This window comes from Lissotriton helveticus, chromosome 4_1, assembly GCF_964261635.1.
Source record: "Lissotriton helveticus chromosome 4_1, aLisHel1.1, whole genome shotgun sequence".
Lineage (NCBI taxonomy): Eukaryota > Metazoa > Chordata > Amphibia > Caudata > Salamandridae > Lissotriton > Lissotriton helveticus.
The window spans coordinates 346234770-346256234 of record NC_136063.1 but is presented as its reverse complement, the minus strand read 5'-3'; the positions used below and the strand labels follow the sequence as shown (position 1 = coordinate 346256234).

Below are 21465 nucleotides of genomic sequence, written 5' to 3'. Positions count from 1 at the left end.
CCTGTCTCAACGCAGCGGCAAGACTCATCACGGGAACGAAGAAATTCGATCATATATCGCCTCACCTGAAAGCCCTAAACTGGCTACCTTACGAGGCCAGAATTCAAATGAAAATGGCCTGTATTACCCACAAAGCAGTTCACTACAACATGCCTAGATACCTAGCCAAGAAAATTAAACTTTCGGGAGACAACAGACCAAGCAGAAGCGCCAATGAGCTGCTATTGCGGCCGGCCTTCTTCCGTAAGAAAAGGACCTACGATCGAGCCTTCTCCGGAGCTGCACCCAGAGTCTGGAATTCACTCCCTCCAAACATCAGGAAGATTCAAAATACGGTAACATTCAAACGGGAACTAAAGAGCCACTTGATGAGTAAATACCCCACGTAGAGAAAACTACAGACTATTGATTTATATGAACATCTACGCCAAAGAGGGGGTACTCATCATGAATAATTTGAAGTTCAATATCAAACAAATGAAAGACTCCCGTCCAAGCCTCGGCTACACCCTGTACTGCTACCTCATATATTTGGGAGCTTATACACTGTATCTCACAGCTCAAACTATATAACCTCTACCTCACTTTATTATATTTATGACTACTATGACAAGCTAAACCTATTCAACTTTTAACGGCTAATTATATAGGTATTTGTAATGATAATGTTACGTAACCCTACTTCAACGAGCTTGAAGATATGACTATGACACAAGCTGAGACTAATGCACCTCTCAATGCCTTTTATCTAGTCACCTTGTACCATACCGCTTCTACCTCATAACTGTTTGTTGTTATAATTGGTGTGATAACTGTCAATTCTGTAATTTTTTATGTTCAGCGCTCTGATACCCACGGGTCTTGTTCGCGCTATACAAAACTCTATAAATAAATAAATAAATAAATATGGAAGATTAAGAAAAAGGACTGCCCTGCTGCCAGAGAACTGACCTGCTGCTTGAAGGACTGCCTTGCTTTTTGAAGGAGGAAATCCCAGGCTACACAAAGTAGCTCCAAGGGCCAGTTGACCGATCTTCTGTGTGAGCTACAGGGATACAGCAAGGTTCAGAGGTCTTCGTGCAACTGACCAGGGGCAACTGCACCTGCCTGGACCCACCTGAGCCCTGCTTCTGGTCTCTACTGGAGTGAGCCCTGATCCCCAAGAGGTGGCCACAGCAGCTCTAGGACCCCTAGCTGGCATCAGAGTGTACTCCTTCTGAAGAAAATGTGGAAATCCTTAGGTTTGGGCTTCTCATAACCGCAAACAGTACACTGTTGAGGTGGGTCAGAAAATTCCCCACATAAAGGCTAGCATCATGTATAAATATTGGACCTCCAGAGAGACTCATCAGTAAAGTCTCGGATCTGTGGAAGATTGAAAAGGACTGTCCTGCTGCTTGAAGACTGCCTTGCTGACTGGGAAGGAAGATTGGACCTGCTTGTCTTCATCCCTGGCTATGCACAGTTGTTCCAAGGGTCTGGGCTGACCTCATGTGTGAGCTACAGAGAAACAAAAAACTTCAGATGCTTCCCTGCAACTACCCAGCTGACCTGCTGCACTGGACCTGCTTGGACCTGCACCTGGACCTGCTTGAGCCCTGCTGCTGGTCTCTGCTGGAGTGAGATCTGATGCCCAGGAAGTCCCCCATAGTTCTTGGAGCCATGGCTGGCAACAGTGAAAGCTCCTCTTGAAAAAAGGTGAACATTGAAGTTTGGCCTCCTCATGACCGCGGATGGGCCAGTTTTAACCAAGACTCTGCCGCCCGTGATGAAGCGCAGGTGAAACTAGCTCTTTGCTCTGAAAACAACTGTCCACAGCAACCAGCATTGTGAGACCTGCACTTTGCACTACAGCAATGACATCCTGCGACGACGGAAAATATGAAGCCACCGCAATAATCGTCCGCAAATCCTGACCTGCTCTCCCGCGCTACAGTGACGACCATCTTCAACACTCAACCTACTCCTTTCAGTCTCCTCCAACATGAACAGAACTCTTTGCGCCAGACTTCAGAAGGTAACTCTTCAGCTGGACTACCAGGAACCCTGTATCTCACCCGCATTTCATCATGGTCAGCCTCAACCTGTGACTTTCCCTTGGTCTAGTGTGACCAGATGATCTCGGGTGGTGCTTTGTGCTTTTAGGTGCTAATTGTACTTAAAACTTCTATGGCTTTACTAATTGTATCTTTGTTCTTCTGGTATAATTGTTTTATTAAAATGTCCTCTATTTTTCAAATTGATTTGGGACTTTTCTTGTGTTGTTTTTTCACTTTGTTAAGGTTTGTGTGCTGCATAAATACTTTACACATTGCCTCTAAGTAAAGACTGACTTCTGAGCAACCAGAAGGTTAAGCAGATGTTTTTTTTGTTTCTCTGGTTTTGTTCTAAAATTTCATATAGAGGAAACTCGACTTTAAGGTATTGGGGGGCTTTACATGTGCACCAGTTACATTACACAAGGAGACATTCATTTTTGATAGGCATGGCGAAATTAACTTATTTGCCAGAATCACAGGATTTTGAGCTGATACTGAGACTCAAACCTGGTTCCCCAGCTTCAAAGTCAGCATCTCTGGCCGATAAGCCACATTGAGTGACTTTTATGGTTCACCCTGACAGGGATTGTGGCAGTTGCTTGAGCAGGGTTAACACCCCACTAAACCAACAGCCCAATTTCTCACACCCTGTTTGATGGATCACCCCACAAATGTCTAGAAAGGAGCAAACCCTTCGGTGTTTTGGGAGGTTTTGTTAAGAGTCCTCAAACAGTGGTAAATTTATTAGCACCCCAATAAATCCATTTTCTATGGAAACATGGTCCTAACTATAACTACACAGTGGCAACCGTTCTCATTGGGGAATGAGCTATGAGATATATAAAGCAACAAGTCAATGTTACTAACAAAAAAGAATGTATAAATCCTGTTATGGTTCCATTTTTACAGGCAGCAAATGCACATGGGGTGTGCTTCATGCATTTCCCACTCACATATCACTACAGTTTCTTGTTTTGTGGATGTAGGTTTGTTATCTGCACTTCCACTCATATCCATCTTAGTCTGCTCTGCTTTATATTTATTTAATCTTCACACAGCTCTTTCTCACAGAATGCTTGAAGCCGGTTAGGCTTTCATGCTCGCACAACTCTTGAGAATGAGACATTAGAGATCATTATCACTGCACTCCCATCAGGTTTATTGAGCTATTTCTTTGTGAGTTATTTTATTGAGTTAAAAGAAAATAGAAAATTAACACATATATTGCTGAACCAAAGATCTTAGGCTTCAATCCATCTGCCCCCCAAAAAATGAAACAAACCGAGATTAATTAATTTCAGGTTATACAGTAAAACATTTTGCTAAATCATCAACTAATTCTGTTATACTCTTTCAAGAGGGGAATAATACATGCAGGAACCGAAAGAGAACTACATGCATTCATTGTAAACTATATTCCAACTCCATGTTTAGTTTTGTACATAGAAAGCAGGTCTTAACTTCTATCGAGTGTGTAAATACATATTGTCAATAAAGAGTTCGGTTGACATGAAAACTATGAGGGTGAGTGTTTTGTAATTGTTACCAGAATCCTGAGATAGTAATATAATACCATATTACAGATTTACCTGTTATGCATGTGTTATAATACATAAATATAAGGGGGTAGTTATGCTTATTGAAAATAGCGAATTCAATTCTGGACGACAGTGTTTTGTTAGTCAGTAAAAACAAGAGAACAATGTGTATTTATTTAGTGTATAATGTAAAATGTTTGAGAAACTACTCTATCCTGTGTTACACATCATGTTCTGACTGTTAAGGCATATATTGAGTCAGCTGCTCTCTTCCAGGTGGCAATCAATGAGTACTGATTGGATTTAGAATGCTTTTTTTTACCTTTTGTGAGAAAATGCACCTTTTTGCATGGACATCCACATTTTTTTTCTGAATTTTGTTGCTGGGTTTTAGACTCTACACATAGTTGCATTGCTGTCCAGTGCCCATTGTATGTGATATGACCCCTAAAGCATTACATATGTAAAAATTTGCTAATCCCCAATTGGCTTATTTAGCTTCTGCAGGAGGCCATAGTATATGGCGTAGGTAGTACACTTATGGAATAGAAAGAGAAAGTAGTGTGACAATCATAAATGTGGCTTACGGCTACCATTGAAGCATAACTGCTGCAGTGTAAAACCTTCAGTGCATCCCATTAAAATAACACTTTCAAATATTAGTAAGTCAGGCCTGTGAAAGCCTTGTATCCCACAAGGTAGGGAGCATGGTATTTAAAAGTGTTACCACGTTTCCATGTCCCTACAGTGACAAGGCCTACAAATCTATTTTCAGTGTGGAGAGGCCTAGCTATCCTATGTAGGAAACCAAAGTAGAGATTACAATTCTAATACTGTATTATCTATAATGAGACCAGTTAGAACAATAATTAAATCACTATATTAATAGTTTTTAACATCAAATTCAATGGAGGAGTCAGAATTGTAAATATTATTAAAGAAAACCTTTAGAAAATTACCCCTTGCCTGGCTAAACTGTCAGAATGCTAATACGCATTATTCCCTGCCATCTCCCTGTCTGTGCTCAGCCCAAGAAGAGGTGTGGAATTCTTCACCAGATCATACAATAAGCTAATCTAAATGAACAGAAATTACTCCTCTAACCTGAATAGAATATGCATAGTGTGGGTTGTGCCCCTCCTCGTGTAAACACTGTGTCAAGTTCTGCATATGTAGTCTGACTTAAGCACATATACACATTTTGGGTCCTTCGGTATGCCAGGACATTTTTTGAATATCTCCTGCCTGGTTTCTGAAGGATATTGCTGTTGTCCTACCAGACGTATGTCTCTGGGTATGTTCTGATTAAAGTGCCTGCTTTAAAGTGGATTTTACAGTTAAATGTGTGAGAACACTAGGATTACCATAGCACACTCCCCTCTCATGCACCACATTTTGGCTTGTATTCAATAAAGCAAACAGGGACTTCTGCAAAAGTATGTAGGTCAGGGCTTGGGAATGCTTACTCTATTGGTCAAAGGAGTGTCTTAGGGTGTCTCCCAACTACAGGTCGATGCGCTCTCCAAAGCTGGACCCTCACCCAGCCTTCCTCAGAATAATGCAGTACTTGTGAAAGGTTTTTTATTAATATTATACCAGGAAGACTGAACCTAGTGCACTTGGCATCTGTGACTTGTGAGAAGGACCTGAAGAGATTGGATCCCCTTCTTCTTGAAATCCAAGGAAAGGAAGATCTCCAATGATTATAAGACTGGTCCTGCCTCTTGCTCCCAGAACATATAAAAGCTGAAGAGAAGAGTTCTGTGAAGAATCCCAGCTGATCAATGGCACCTGATCTTCAGATGTATTACCTGCGACCTTTGCCTGATAGTCTGTGAGTCTCTGAGTGCTCCCCTGTGGTCCTGGGAGCCTTAGAAGTGTAATTCTGTGGTTGTTTGGGCACCAAATAAGTTTGGCAACTTTTTCAAAAGAGAGACACGTGGACGGACAAAAAAAGTATCTAACTGGCAGTTTCATGGCATTGGACTGAATTTCAGAAGTCCATTTTCATATTGAGACTTAGATACTTTTTCGAACTTTCCTGCTTCCAGACTCTAGCAGAATCAATCTACTTGGTGTATCCGACCCCGGCTACATCGCGTTTGACCTCAAATCATGACTAGGTCCTGCTCTACTATGATCATTGAGTTCCATTAGCAATTTTCCCTTTTTGGTGCTATTTTCACTTACATCTTTAAACAATTATATTTCTGGTTACACTTATTGGATTTTTGTGATTTGGTGTCATTTTATTAATACATTTTATTCTATTATCATAAATTGGAGTGGGATTTTTTACTGTGTTTTTAATTTTTTTTCTTTTTTGGTACATCTAAATAATAATCATTAATAATAATAATAACAATAATAAACATCTGTGCCTCAGCTACTTGGGATTCAGCCCAGATTTAAGTTACTAAAACCATAGACTGAACCTAATAAGTTGGTGTCTTCATTACTTTTCGTGAACTACAATCCACCTCAACTACTATTTCACTTTAACACACCTTTCATGAACAAATTGTTGATAACGCAATGAACTATAGTCACACCTGTGAAAATTATAGAATTCTGTAGCTACAGCGTGTATCCCAGACAATCACACAACATATTTTCAACACTTGATGCATTACAGTTAAACAAAGCCTAAGCAATGTTTCCAATCAGTGCAATTGTTACTTGTAATTTGAAGAAAACAACTTTTTGAGCCCATATACTCCAAAAAAATGTGTAATAAGGAAAGTGCACAAATGGGTAACGTGTAATTTGGGCCTGTAATGTTAGGAGGTTATTTTTTATTTTTTTTATTGGTTTTCAACTCAAACAACATCCCCCCTACAAGATCTTCATCAGCAAGAGCAACATGTAGAACACAATTCATATAGTGACTGTCCACAGATAGGTTTGTACACACATCAATATCAACATCAGAATAATCGTTCCTGCCTCACATTCACTCAACTTACCCCGTATACAACCCGTTAATGCAATGGAGGTCCAACACAGTGCCCCCGCCGGATCAGGTCTCGCTCGCCCCCCTCCCCTCTTACCCCTTATACTGGTGTGCTCTAGACCAGGATATCCAATCAACTTCAACACATTAGGGTGCATTCACGGCCTATCACATTCAGGCTATCCTCCAATCCCTTTCATACCCAAGCTCGCTTCCGTACTCTCAATGAACACTGATGTCCTGACTATATGCAGTGTGTCTCAGCAGGCCCCTGTGGAGTCCCCAAGGGATCAGTGTCCGAATCAGGCTCCGGTCATGCTAGCAATGCTTCCAATGCTTATGCAGTTTCCATTGCCTTTTCATTATTCGCTCTCCTGGCCTGTTGGAGCCTAACTATGCCCTCACTAACCGCCCAGCTACTGAATTCCGTTTTCCATCTCTCTACACTAGGGCCCTGCGTAGATTTCCACTTTCTTGTTAATTCCTGTTTAGCCAACAGCAACCCCAAATCAATGAATTTACCCGTTACCTTGGTGTGCGCTGTATGAGGGTACCAGTGTAGTACGCATGTTCCCACGGTGGGCTCTATTTGCCTGTCTGTTACTCCACATAAAACCTTGACCACCTCTTCCCAGTAGTTACCGAGCTGCGGGCAACTCCACATCATGTGCATTAAGTCTGCAGCATTCAGACGGCATCTAGGGCAACAGGCGGATTCCACACCAAAATATTTATTTATCTGTTCAAGGGTTAGGTACGCCCTATGTATGACATAGAAATGTATAAGTTGGATTCTAGCATTCCGCGTACCTTTCCACACCTTCACCACTAGTGTAGACCAAGGAAATTCAGGTATATCCTTTCCCAGATCCACCTCCCATTTTTCTTGCATTCGAGTCAGTGGCTGGAGCCCCTCTCCTAACATTCGCCGATACAGGCAGGTCCCCGCCTTCACCGTCCCCACCACCATTACTACATATTGGCACGTCGGAGATGTCTGCGGTTCCAACATCCCTTCCCCCCAGTATTCCTGAATTGCTGCCACCAATGCGGCATGCACTAAGAAATCGCCCTTTGGCAATTCGTTTTTGTCCTGCAGTGATTGGAAGGGCAAAAAGGCACCATCCTCGTACAAGTCCCCAACCATCTGCAATCCCAGTTCTTCCCACTCAGCCAATGTCGACAAGTCCCCTCCGTGCCGAAGGGCCGCACATATTCCAAGAGGGATCTCTAGTACATACGGTCGAGTCACTCCTATTCTACACCTACTTCTATTCCAGCATGCCCTGATCGCTTTCTCTTCAGAAGTCAGCGATGCAACCCGGTAGTCTCTGGCCCAAAACCACAAAGGCCAACACATGTCGTGGAACCCAACGGTCCTCAGGTCCATCCGGTCCCCTATATTCTCGGGCAACTGCCTGCGTGGGTCACTGCAGTTGGGCCGCTAGATAAAATAATTTGAAGTCCGGGACTGCCCATCCCCCCTCCGCTCTGGGTCTCATCACTGTGGTCAGAGCCACCCGCCTTCTGCCGCTCCCACACAGAAATCCCCCTACCATAGATCTAAGCATCCTAAACACCTGTCCCGGAATCCAGATTGGCAGAGTCCTAAAATAATACAGCAGCCAAGGGAGCGCCATCATTTTCAAGCGTGCCACTCTTCCCGCCACTGAGAGCAGCAGAGTACCCCAGAACGACATACTGCCTCTGACTCCTCTCACTGCTCTATTCACATTCCCCTCCAGAAGATCCGCTTGCTCATGGTAAATCTTAGTTCCCAGATACGGTAGGCAGGAAGGCTCTCAACGTATTCCAAGCAATCTCTCGGGGATTTCCATTGTCCGACACACCGGGAACAGACTAGTCTTCTCCCAGTTCACGCACAGCCCCAACGCTGCACCAAACGCCCACAACAGCTCCGCTGCTCCCCCTAAATCCCTGCCAGGACCCGCTAGGAACATCAACAGGTCATCCGCGTAAAGTGATATATAATGTACGTCTCAATCAATCAATCAATCAAAGCATTTATATAGCGCACTACTCACCCGGAGGGTCTCAAGGCGCTGGGGGGAGGGGGTCCGCTACTGCTCGAACAGCCAGGTCTTGAGCTGCTTCCTGAAGGCGAGGTGGTCCTGGGTCAGGCGGAGGTGGGTCGGAAGGGAGTTCCAAGTCTTGGCGGCCTGGTGGGAGAAGGACCTTCCTCCTGTGGTGGCTCTTCGGATGCGGGGGACGGCGGCGAGGGCGTGGCTGGTCGATCGAAGCTGGCGTTTGGGAGCGTAGAAGTTGAGGCGGCTGTTGAGGTATCCTGGTCCTTGGTTGTGTAGGGCTTTGTGTGCGTGGGTGAGGAGCCACGCATCTCCAATCTCCACGCATCTCCAATCCAGTATAGTGCTTCCCGACCTAGCTTGCACCGCCAGGGGCTCAATCGTGAGCGCAAATAACAGTGGAGAAAGCGGGAAACCCTGTCGCGTGCATCGTCCCACTATGCAGGAAGCCAATACCGTTCCCCCGTCTGCACCCAAGCCGTCCCCGATGTATATAGTATTTGTGTCCACCGTACAGAAATCTCCCCCAACCCCATCTTACGCATAACCTGAAAAAGAAAGGGCCACTCCAGGCTATCAAATGCCTTTTCTTTGTCCACCGATAAGATCAGAACACATGGTAACTGATCTCAACAGTTCTCCAGGATGAGCAACAACCGTCGCACATTGAAAGCTGTATTATGCTTAGGGATAAAACCGGATTGATCTCGGTGTATTAGCTGTGACATATAAGGAAGGAGGCGCAACGCCAGTATTTGGCTCAAGATTTTATAGTCAGTCGTCAACATTGACAGTGGGTTGTATGCCTTCATATCCGTTTCTTCTCTCCCAGGTTTCAGAAGAGGGATAATAATAGCCTCCCTGGTGGTCTCGGGTAACCTCCCTGCCTCGAATGCCTCCCGATAGAGCAATTGCAACCGCGGAGCCAAGCAATCAGCATATTTAGAGATGCTAGGAGGTTATGCTGGCATTTACAACACACTTGGCATTCAGCCTCGTGCTTTAAGCCACCAGTAACCCTTGATGGCAGTACTGGACAATATTACGTGTGTGTGTATAGACGTACACATACCCTCTATTTTTGTACCATCAGCTTTCTGCACCACAATTACTATTTCAAATGAATGCAAAAAACAATTTTGTTTAGCAGAGTAACATTGTGAGATAAAATGTCAACAATCCAAGTTTCGACTCAAACAATATTATGATGGAAAGGCATAAATCACATACCATATCGTTGGCGGCTCAGAACCTTCTATTTCCAAATAGTCATACTTTTCTTCCATCTGGAAATCAGTGAATACCAGTGACAGGGTGTCTCCAGGTTCAGTGACAACGGTCCAGGTGCAGTCTGCATTATTATGATACTCATTGGGAAACCCAGGGCTGGAGATGATGCCACTGGGCCCTCTGATTGTCCCGCCACAAGAATCTTCAGCTGTGCAAAGAGATTGAAAGGCACACAGTGAGACGCATTTGGATAATGAAAGCAGGCTTAATGTGCACAGAGATGGATTAAAGATAAAAGGAGTCTTTCAAAGGTTTGAAAGGCAGATCGCACTGATAACTTAGTGGAAATTCAACTTTGCCGGTTGCAACATATTCTACTTGATCCAGGTGCTGGCATGTGGAATTTTAAACAAGAAATCAAATATGACGCAGACAATTTCGGTTGGTTTAACATGTATCTTGTAATTGGCTATTCTGTCTAATGATGCGTGTTGTACTAAACAGCAGGATTTCCATTATTTTATTTCCACTGGCTACATGGAGTCTAAAGTCTAATATCCTATTCAAGAAATTGATCCAGTGGCAGCCATTTTCATCTTGTCAACTAGAACTGACAACAGGGTACTTGAAAACACTTTTACAAAATAAAGTAGAAAATAGTGTCTGCACATATAAACTGTCAGTGCATTGTTTAAAATGCTTATTTACATGCTTTGCACAAAGAACTTTGGTTTACTTTCATGTATCTTTTTCATAAATATAAAATATTATGTATACCATTTTCTTACACGTTGTTTCTCTGATGGCCAAATTACTGATTTAAAGCCGGATTCTTAAAGCTTGTTAAAAATAAAATGCTCACGTTGCGCATGAAAATTTAAATCCTGATACACGTTCTAAAACCTTGTCCAGTGCTTGTTCTGGTGGCATTACCACTATCACAAATTGAGGAGTGCATCCAGCGTGCGGGCGATACTGAGTGGGTTGGAGTGTAAAATCCAGAACGTTTGGGTGTATTCAAGAACAATTTGCAAGCTGTTTGATACAGGGGGAACATGTCCATATTTACTTCTGTCATGAGCACACAATGAGGAATGGGCAGGAAGCATAACTAAATGCACAATTTTATTACAGTTCGGTATCCCATTCAAAAACGTTGAATTGTACTTCTAGTACAAAGTTGTCATGTATAAACATATTCATGCGAGTTCTCCTGTAAAATATGGCTGTGTACATAGGAGGAGTGTTCTGAAATTCCAGGAAAATTCTGAAAATGGCAGACCTTTTCTTCTAACGTGGCCATAATCACAATGGAGCCAACGTTTGTATCATTCAACTTGCCATTTGTTAATCAGATTCTTAATGATTCCAATTTAAATCATTAATTTAAAATACATTGTCAAAGTTTGATACCATGTCAAGGAATAATAACCACCAGGTTAGTTTTTAAATATTTATTTAATATATGCAAAATTAAATTATTGTTTTAAGGCACCTTTCATATTACCACTGTAATACGTGAAGTTTGTCGTGCATTTCGCCTTTCTCAGTGTTTTGGCCTGGCAATTGGTTAGTAGTCTATTGTGAATGTTATAGAGTTCCTCCTAAGGGTGTATTTTCACCTTTTTTGGTTTGGATAGCTTAAATTGTGACCTCTTTATGGTCTGACATATTCCTCACACTGATTAAAAAAATAATAATAATAAAACAATACTAATAACAGTTTTATTTAAATTGCACCTAAATCTACAATTTCGTCCAACTGTCAGGTTCTACTGTTGCCCATATGTAATGCTACTCCGTTTACCAACCTCATACCTAGAGAAGACAGAGTTGTCCTTTGCAGTATTTAAACTTGTAACACTAAATATTAACATTTGGAAGTTCACCGAGCCATCTTGCCAATGGCCCATTGCAATAAAATAATACTTCTGTGCTTGTTGCATGTGGGTCAGATATGGAACTGTGTTACAGAATGATTCTAAATTCAAAATGAATATTATGCAGCTAAGAATGAGGTACTGAACGCTGACAGATTTCTCATACAAACCACATTTTGTGAAGATACATATTCGTCATTTATTTTGATTTCAGGAATGATGGTGGAGATCACAAACAAATCCGATAAAATATACAATTTGTCCTGAGAAAAGCAAATCTGCAATAAGGGTATGTAAAAGTCGCCTAATTTCCATTGATGTGATTCTGCATAATTAGATAGAATTATGCATGCTTGGCAAATATGGAAATTCGCTATTTCGAGTTATACTTTGGTGCAAAAAAGTGTATGCTCATCAAAGTTTGACACACAGATGACTTTCGTGCTCAAGAATAGTGCAAAAACAAAAGCACTATGACCAGGGCTCCTCTTGTTCTATTATCCTCATAATTTGCTGTCAATTTGTTCAGGTAATTGCACATTTGTGATACTTTTTTCCCACAAATGGGGCAAGTGTTGTCATGGCATCATTTCGGGTTTTTCACATTGTTGTAATCTGCAATCAGATTTATGTTAAAATACTAAATATTGTGTGTCAAGAATTAAAGGGGTACTCACATTTCTGATTTGCAAGAATCTGCTTAACCACAACTCTCCCCTCCCCTGATTTTTACCTACAAGCCAAATTGATCAAATGGTTCTGGAATTAGGCACATTCCCAGAACAGGACCACTCTCAAACACTACTACATATTGGAGCCTAGAGTGTGGGAACATTTATATATTGAACTGTAGTTGCTTATCGATACCGCAATAGGTCTTCTGACTGATTCAAATAATCTGGGCCAAGCAATTCTCTGACTTGGTACATAGAGCTAAGAGCAAAGTCTCCTGTAATTTTGTCATGTTATGTTATGGCATGGCATTGTATGGTATTGTATGGTATGGTGATGCTGAGCAGGTCTCTGTGCCTAGTATTGCCTTGGATGGGTGATCAATTGAAAAGTCAGATTTTCTGTTACTTAAAGAACTCAAGAAGAAAGAAAGAGGCTTACATGTGGTTTTGGAGGTCATTCCATGATTTAGAAGCAGTGTGTGAAGAAAGACCTGTTTCTGTATATTCGTAGGTTGTATGTGAGTAGGTTTATTGCAGAGCAGAGGTGTTTGCGCTTTAGTGGAACATGTGTTGTGTATGGCGTTTGAATTGTGCATATTTGTGTATCTGGAGCAAGTGAAGTATTTTGAGGTGTGTGTTCTTCGTTGGAGGTTGAGGATGAGTTTGGCTGCCAGGTTCTGGATGGGTTGTAGTCTTAACTTGATTTGCTTGATGATTCTGGCATAGCAGGTGTTCCGGTAGTCCAGCTTCCTGGTGACGAGGACATGGGTAACAGTTTTCTGGTGTTGCTTGGAAATCATTTGAAGACTACCCTCACTATCTTCAGGGTGTGGAAGCAGGTTGCTATGACGGTTCACTGTCAGTGATTACCTTAAAGTTCCAGGGGTGGGTGCTAGAGTGGGCGTGAGTCCACTGTCAGTTGCTCACCAGGTAGAGTCCCATGGTGAGGTGTTCTTGCTAAAAAGTCCTGCTTTTGTTGCTTTTGATCTTGAGACAGTAGGACTTCATCCAGCTAGAGACTTTGATCATGCAAGTTAGTCCTTGTGTTGGGGGTCTTGTCATAGAGGGAGAACGTTAGTTGCTTGCCATTGGCATAGAAGAGGATGTTGCTGTTATGTGATTTTGTGACACTTGCCAGAGGGAACATATATGTGTTAAGCAGGGTAGAACTAAGTGACAAACCTTGAGGTACGCCACAGATGAGTTTATGGGCCTCCAAGGAGTAGGGTATCAGGCTCACAGTTTGTGTTCTGTCTGTCAGATCCAGCAGAGAGTGGGCCCTTGGATTCCAATCTCTTGTTGGCATCTGATGAAGGTGTGTTGGGAGACTGGTCAAATGCTGGTGAGAGGTACAGGAGAATGAGGGCAGCTGTATCATCTCTGGCCGGGATCCTATGCTTGTTCTCAGTGGTGGTGATGAGTGCTGTTTCTGTACTGTGGTTGGGTCTGAAGCTGACCTGCATGGCATTGAGAAATTGGTGATTGCTGAGATGGTTGGGTAGATATCAGCTGATTAATTTTGTCAAGACCTTGGACAGGTACGGTAGAAGAGAGACCTATCTATAGTTGGATGGAATGTCTGTGTCCGCGGAGGGTTTCTAGGGCAGGACTTTGACTGAGGCATGCTTCCAAGCATTAGGGATGGTGGTAGAGGTGATGGAGGTGTTGAGAGTGTGTTTTGGAGCTTTGCTGTTAGGAGACATTTGATGCAGGAGTCGGACCGGACCATTGAGTGCATGTACTTAATGGTGGGTCAGGGTCAGTTAATATGCCAAAATGGGAAGGCTTGCTGTGAGGATGATTGGTTCCAGTTTAGGGGGACCTTTCCTTTGCAGAGGGAGAAATTTGAGAGGTTGAAAAAGGCCCAGGCTTGTTTAAGGTAGGCTGTGGAAAGTCTGTGACCACTGTGGAACAGAACCTTCTACTGCTTTCAAGAAGACTGTGACTTGTTGTACAGATGCAAATAAATTCAACATTGACAACTGCTCAAGGAATGTATTTTCTATAAACCTTTGTTCTACAGAACATATGCATGTTCTGTGGAACAAAATGGCACATCTTTCATATTTGTGTATTCTGGAAGGTGAGGGTGAAGCACGAAAACCCATGTGGATAAACTTGAGCTTGTTAGATAAATTAATTGCCTCTCAAGCTCCTCTTTTCTGCAAAACTTTTGAACCTGGGACTAACATCAGGCCAAGTGGAAACTCAGTTCTAAATACAGCCTGGGAAATCGTCCTGCCTGCTTTGTAAGACTTAAAAAATGACCAAGTCTGAAGGTGGAAATCTCCACCAGCAAAATGATCTTTATCATTTTCCACAAGCGCTTGCTGGTTCAGTTCCTCGCGTGGTCTATTTGACATGCTGAGCTTTTTCCTCTTGATAAGCATATTACTCTAAGTTCCCTTCAATGGTACATTTTATATAGCTGGATAATTTTTTGTCTGGATTTAACTTCCAGGTTGAGTCCTAAATCAGTTTTTTCATGGCAAAAAATATATCTTTGTGAAGGTCAAAATCTTACTAACAGTTCTCTCCACATTTTGCCACCCAAGTTGCAAAAATTCCCGTTAGGAATGTTGGTACACTTGGACCTTATTTCTTTTTTTTTTCTTTTCATTTAAATAAACAAAATACACTGTTATATGTTTTTCAATATTGTATTTCTCCTTTTTCAACAGTTTTGAAAGACATGCAAGTTTTTCTACATTTTCATTTGAATTTTAGATGTTGTGGGTCTTTACTAATCATTGGTGTGGATGGGTCTGTTCTTTATTTCGCAAATTTATTGTTCTCTTAGCACACTGATTATATATATTTTTTGGGGGATTGCTCTGCTTCTCAGACCAAACTGCCAAAGAAGAGTCACGGTCACCCATGCACTGCTCCCTCTTTAGGTGGGACCGCTCCCTCTTTAGGTGGGACTAAGTTCCCAATGCTTATATTTGCTGATGACACTTTACTCCTCTCAAAAACACGTAGGGGGCTGCAAATTGCACTTAATCGGTTTGAGGAGTTTTGTAAATTAAACAATTTACAAATTAATGTAAGTAAGACCAAATTTATGGTCTTAACTAAAAATCGTCCCATCAAAAGTACAGTCAGCTTGAATGGCGTTAGTATTGAACAAGTGGAGGTCATGACATATCTCGGAGTGACCCTAGACTACCGCCTTCGCTGGAAACCCCAGGTCGACGTACTCCAACCAGCTTTATGAAGCCAAAATTAGCTCTGCCATCATGTATGGGGCTGACCTATGGGGCTACATGGATCTCTCACCACTAGCCACAGTCCAAAACAAATTTTTACGGAAATTGGTAGGATTGCCCCAATCTACTCTGATTAAACCACTCTTGTTAGATATGGGCTGCAAGCCCATCAACAAGATGGCTCGCTATCGGCTAGTAGCATTATGGAGACGTATCTGGACATCACCGGACCTAAGTCTCTTTGCCAATGAATTGGCGGAAGTCAGATCAGTATGGGGTTCTACTAATATTCCCTGGCTACGAGAGGTAAAAATGGTATTGGAGGAGATGGGCCGTAATCAGCTATGGGGTTCCCCAGAGTCCACCTCCTTCCCCTCTAAGCAAGACTTTAAAGCACTTTATTGGGCTTCTGTCAAAAACTTATCTGTGGTACAATCAGATGCTAATAGCCTGACGGGCAGATTTTTGGCTCACAAATTAGACCCTTCACTGGAGATCTACTGGGACGTGATCACTAAGACCCTAGACAAAAAACTTTACCACCAGTTTCGAGTAGGGTCCTTGCCAGTAAGGTCATTTACAAAGAATTGGTCTGTTCATTTTCATTCAAATGATTCTTGTCCCTGGTGTTCTGACCATAAGAAGAGTGTAGGCCATTTTATTTTTGCATGCCCTGCCTATCAAACCCCAAGAAATGGATTAGGCCCATATGCCGTAGATTGGAAGTTAGAGGGAGTACGGAGGCCTTGAGGGTGCTACGTACTAATACTTCTGAGATGGTGGTTGTGGGTGTTGCTAAGTATTTGAAGTGGGCATGGGTTATTAGAACTAGATATCTAAATGCATTTAAAATGTTCAATATTAATTGGGTGTTTATTCATTAGGTCTTTAATATACCATTTAATCTTTTTTTAACTGTTGAAATGTGTTTTTATATATGATGGTTTAAATGTATTTCTATGTATGTTTTATCCTGTTTTGGTAACTGTCATTTATGATGAAAAAAAAATCGAAATAAAGACCTATGAAACTGAAACTGAGTCACGGTTTTCCTTATTCAGAACAAGGCACATCTGTGAGTGGTGTGGGTGGTAGGTCACAGTTCACATTAAGATTCTAACCTCTCTGCACCTTAGGTTAGCAATTTATTTGCAATACTTATCAAATTATAGGTTGTAGTGCCAGTAGCATCTTTGAAGTCCAGCACTACACTGTGGCAAATCATTGCGGCATCATCGGTAATACTGATGCTTGAAGTGAATTTGATAGTCTAATCTCACTCAACTACTATATCAACAAACAAATTGACAGTAGTTTATATTAAAAATTAGTCAAAATAAAATATAAAATTAAATATTGCATAAAACACTTTAAAAAGCACATGATTTAGTAACATATTTGATTAATCCTGGTATTCGTACATGAGAAACCACTTTTTTCACAAAAAACAATTTCTAAATGCCGATTGACAGACACCCTCATTTTGTTTTTCTTTCTATACTGGTCTGAATAGTATTACCAATGTACTATTGTCCCAAAATAAATTTTTCTTAATGAAAAAAGATTTTAGTGACTTAAGACCTTATATAGTGAAGCAATGCAACAGAGTCTAAGACCATCTCGATCTCATGATGATGTACTGGAGCAAACATCAACTAAAGGAAAAGAGTGAGACTGCCGTAATCAAGAAAACGTCCATAAGATAAAGTCTATGCTTATACAAGCAAAGTTTCCAAACCACAAGAAAGTCAAAGCAATTACGAACTGATAATATTAAAAACACACCTATTCTCATGCATTACCTAACAAGTTGCAAAGACACCTCCTACTATATATGGGTTTCCAGACAAGCCTTGAGTGACAAATGACAATGATCTGCAGGGGAAAAAACACACAGGAAAACAGTCCTCACATAATACAGATGCAAAAACAACACCCACACACCCCTTGTAGGCAGAGAGAACATGACAAATATATACCCTGCTCATATAAATACACTGCATTATGGATATGTGCTTATGACATATAAGAAACCAGACGTGAACTCAGCTGCAAGTCGCAGCCTACACATGGCTGAGTGGAAAGTACCTAATAACCTGTTAGAATTGACATCCTTTGCATGGTTTCCCATGACTTTTTGCCTTGACCTCCTGCATTTTTGACTGTGTGCTGGATTTTGTCTTTGCTGGCTTAGATGTTTTGGGCATTTTGCCAAAGTGCAAGTACCTCCTGGGTAAATTGTGATTATGATTGGTTATCCATGATTGGCATATTTGATTTACTGGTAAGTCCCTAGTAAAGAGCACTGATGGTACCAGGGCCTGTAAGTCAAATACTATTAGTGGGCCTGCAGCATTGGTTGTGCCACCCACATGGGTAGCCCTGTAAATGTGTCCCAGGCCTACCACTGTAGTGTCTGTGTGCGCAGTTGTAAACTGCCATGTTGACCTGGCAAGTGTACCCACTTGCCAGGCCCTAAACTTCCATTTTCCTGCATGCAAGTCACCCCTATGGTAGGCCCAAGGTACCCCATGGGCAGGTTGCAGTGTATGTGAGAAGTAGGACATGCACTGCTGTGTGTCACATGTCCTTATAGTGAAATAATGTGTATTTCATGTTTCACTATTGAAAGGCTGGCTGTGACAAAGGCTATCATTGCAGCTGCACTGTAATATTTTACATTTGTAACTTTCAATCTCTTAACTCAGAATTTAATAACACATCTTTTAGTGAAGGTGGTTTTCAAATTGTGCATTTTAGAAAGTAAGCATTTTATTTTTTAACCATCCTGTGTGGTCTGCCTGTTTGTGTATTCGCCGTTTCATTTTGGAGTGACAGGAGCTGGAATGGGCATTCACTGTAGACATTCCCAAGGGGGGATTGAGGTGTGTCCTGCCTTTCCTGGGTGACTCATAGCTGGGCTGCATAGACCTGGTCTGTATTTAGAGTAGTGGGAGGGGTTTCACTAGCACCTGAATAGGCTGGGTCTCCTTTGCACAAAGCTGTCTCCACCTCCTGTAGGAAAACTGGGCCAGAGAAGACAGAACTGTTTTGGACTAGGCTCTGAGACCCTTGCCACAAAGAGAACAAAGAGAAAATGTGGTATAAGTATTGGACCTTAAACCCCAGATAATAAGATCACTTCTGGATTTAAGAGAAGCCTCTACCATGGAGAAGAGCTGGAGAGCTGTAAGGAGAAGTACTGCCCCTTTGCTGTGTTGCCTTGAGTAGTTGGCCTGCATAAGTTGCTTCTGCCAGAAAGGGGACACAGACGGGAGCTTTGCTCCGAACCTGCTTGAGAATAATCTCCAAGGGATTGTGTGAGCTTGCCTCCTGTTCTGAAGTCGCAGGGATACAAAGACTTCACCTGCAACCCACTGACCAGCACCTGGACACCTCTGTGGACTTCTGTTTTGAAAAGGGCACCTATTCCAGTTCCTGGGCCCTGAGAAATGAGTGGTTGGTGCTGCAAAGTAAGATGAACAGCTCCGATGCCGTCAGCAATGCAGCCAGTGATGCTGCAAGCTGCACCAAGGCCGGAGGCACCACTCCTAAAAATACAGGACACACTGCGGAACCCACTCCGATGCCCTGTGTCAGCGGCAGCTATTGGCCTTCCTGACACCAGCGCTCGCACCGACAGTGTCACCACCAGCATCACATTATCGCAGAGGCGATAACTGATGAGGGTGACTTCACAAACTCTACGAAGTCACATCGTCTTACCGGACCGGATGCCTCAGCGTCAACGCCGCCTTACCTCCCCTGTCCTGGACTCAACATCTCAGCTCCTCTAGGAAACAATACCTCTCCTCCCCTATGGCAGAAAGGAATCGCTTCGGCCATCAACGCATCGCCTCCATGAGAACGTGCTTTGACCATTGACTTTGTTTCCAAGGTACTGTTGGTTAGGGGTCCAAGAGACTCCGTCCCTGGCCCACGCACCTTTTGGTTGGTGCTGTACTTTGGATTTGTGCCTGTCAGGACATCGTAACAGCCCCAGGAGGAGCTATTTGTTTCTACAGTTTAATTTTTTAAGTAACCATCCGAAAAGTAATATCTGCGTACATGCATGTTGGGTTCTGTGTCAGTTTGGTCCTGTTTGGTTCAGATAAAGATATGCTATTTTTCTAACCTGATGTGGTGTTCCTTTGTGGTGTTTTCAATGTGTTACTGTGTGTTTGGGTACAAATACTTTACACATTGCCTTTGGGATAAGCCTGTCTGCTCGTGCCAAGCAACCAAAGGGGTGAGCAGGGGTTATCGAAAGTGTCTTTACCCTGACTAGAAAGAAGGGTCCCTACTTGAACAAAGGTACATACCTCTGCCAACTAGAGACCCCAATTTCTAACAATCTTATTGTGTACGTACTAAGTGAGTAGTTAAACAAAATAGAGAAAGACATGGGAACATATTTACTCAGTTATCAGACCTAGGCCAAGAGGACAATGGACCTCAGGTATTAGACCCAGCTCTCATAGGGTACAAGACCTTGAGTGACACAATCCACTAGTTACACCACAAATAGAAACCCAAACACGAACAGAGCTGAATATCAGCACACGCATAATCAGGGGGCCATGAATTAAGCAGCACTGCCACACATCCAGGTTGGCCTTCTACATCGAAATATAACCACATTAAATATATATTACTCTCACATAAGTGCACCTACCCAGATATTGGGAATTCCCATGAACTGCTCAACTGGTCCAAATATCATTTCCAAACTCCATAAGCTCAGAAACCCAGGAGCTCTACATTCTAGGTTGAAGGGTACTATTTCCCCAATCTACTTGTCCTCCATTGACTTTTGTATGGGAGATTTAGTCACAACGCACAATGCTGGATAAGATTTAGGAGAAGCTTGGCAAGGGTTTGGAATACTCACAACCATGGAATAGGATGCTGAGCTGTAGACAAAGTGTTACACACTGCCAGGCTCCATACTAAAGGCACACATATGTTTGAGAATAAGTGCCATGATCCAAGGTTTTAATCTGAAGACCCTGGCCAGCGCTACCATATGTTGGCGTACCTATGACCAAGGCTGTATAGTCCTGATTCCACCTCATGTCTCTTTAATCCACCACCAGACACTCCCTGCCTCTTGCGTTTTTATGGCACTCTTGCAGGTTCCAGCGTTCTACCTTTGTCACTTTTTTTTCTTTCCCTTCCTCCTTCTTTTTCTGTTACGTGTTTTTTATTCTCTGTGTTGGAGTCTGATGGGGAAAAATAAGTGTTGATCCCTAAAATGAGTGTCTGTGGACCCCACTGGCAGCCACCGGCTCAAATTAAGGAATTTATATGACCAGAGAGGCACTTGAAATGAATAGTCAGTAGTCAGTATACAGTACGCTCTTTGATGGTAATTCACATTTCTCATTAACAGGCTGATGTGCTTGAAAGTGTCAGCTCACTTTCTTAATAACAAGGATTGCAGTGTGTTGCAAGTGTATGGTATGAAGTCAAAATCCAGAGTTTCGAAATGATTACATAATTTAGGTGTACAATAAGAGCAAATGGAATTTCCTGCAGCACGGGAAGCAAACATTCTCTTTATAGTGTAAGGTGGTTGCAGTAGACTGGGTTTAAGATTCAGTAATGTGAATACATTAAATATATCTAAATTAAATATTTATATGTATTAGCACTCTATTTCTCATGGCTTTTGTGATGAGCTAGAGTACAGGAAAAATGTGGTCAATTTCAGGCTAACTTTAGCCATGGGGATCCATGGTACCCTTCCTCAAAACAAAAAGTGTAAGAACAGTGGAAATGCACGTTTAAGGGCCTTGATGGTGTGCATTGCCTGTGTCCACACATGGAGCGTCTGACAGCCAGATAAGTTGTTAGCTTTATTTAATGTATCCCACGGGGCACAGTTGTGCATAGCA

At 42.3% G+C, this 21465-nt stretch overlaps 1 protein-coding gene across 1 annotated transcript in view; it reads right to left on the bottom strand.

The window, feature by feature from the left end:
- CSMD3 (CUB and Sushi multiple domains 3) overlaps positions 1–21465 on the bottom strand; it is a 3006114-nt gene that overhangs the window by 2186421 nt on the left and 798228 nt on the right. The window contains exon 5 of the mRNA XM_078686868.1: positions 9806–10013. Coding sequence (XP_078542994.1) covers positions 9806–10013 — 208 coding nt within the window. The remainder of the gene's footprint in view (positions 1–9805; positions 10014–21465) is intronic.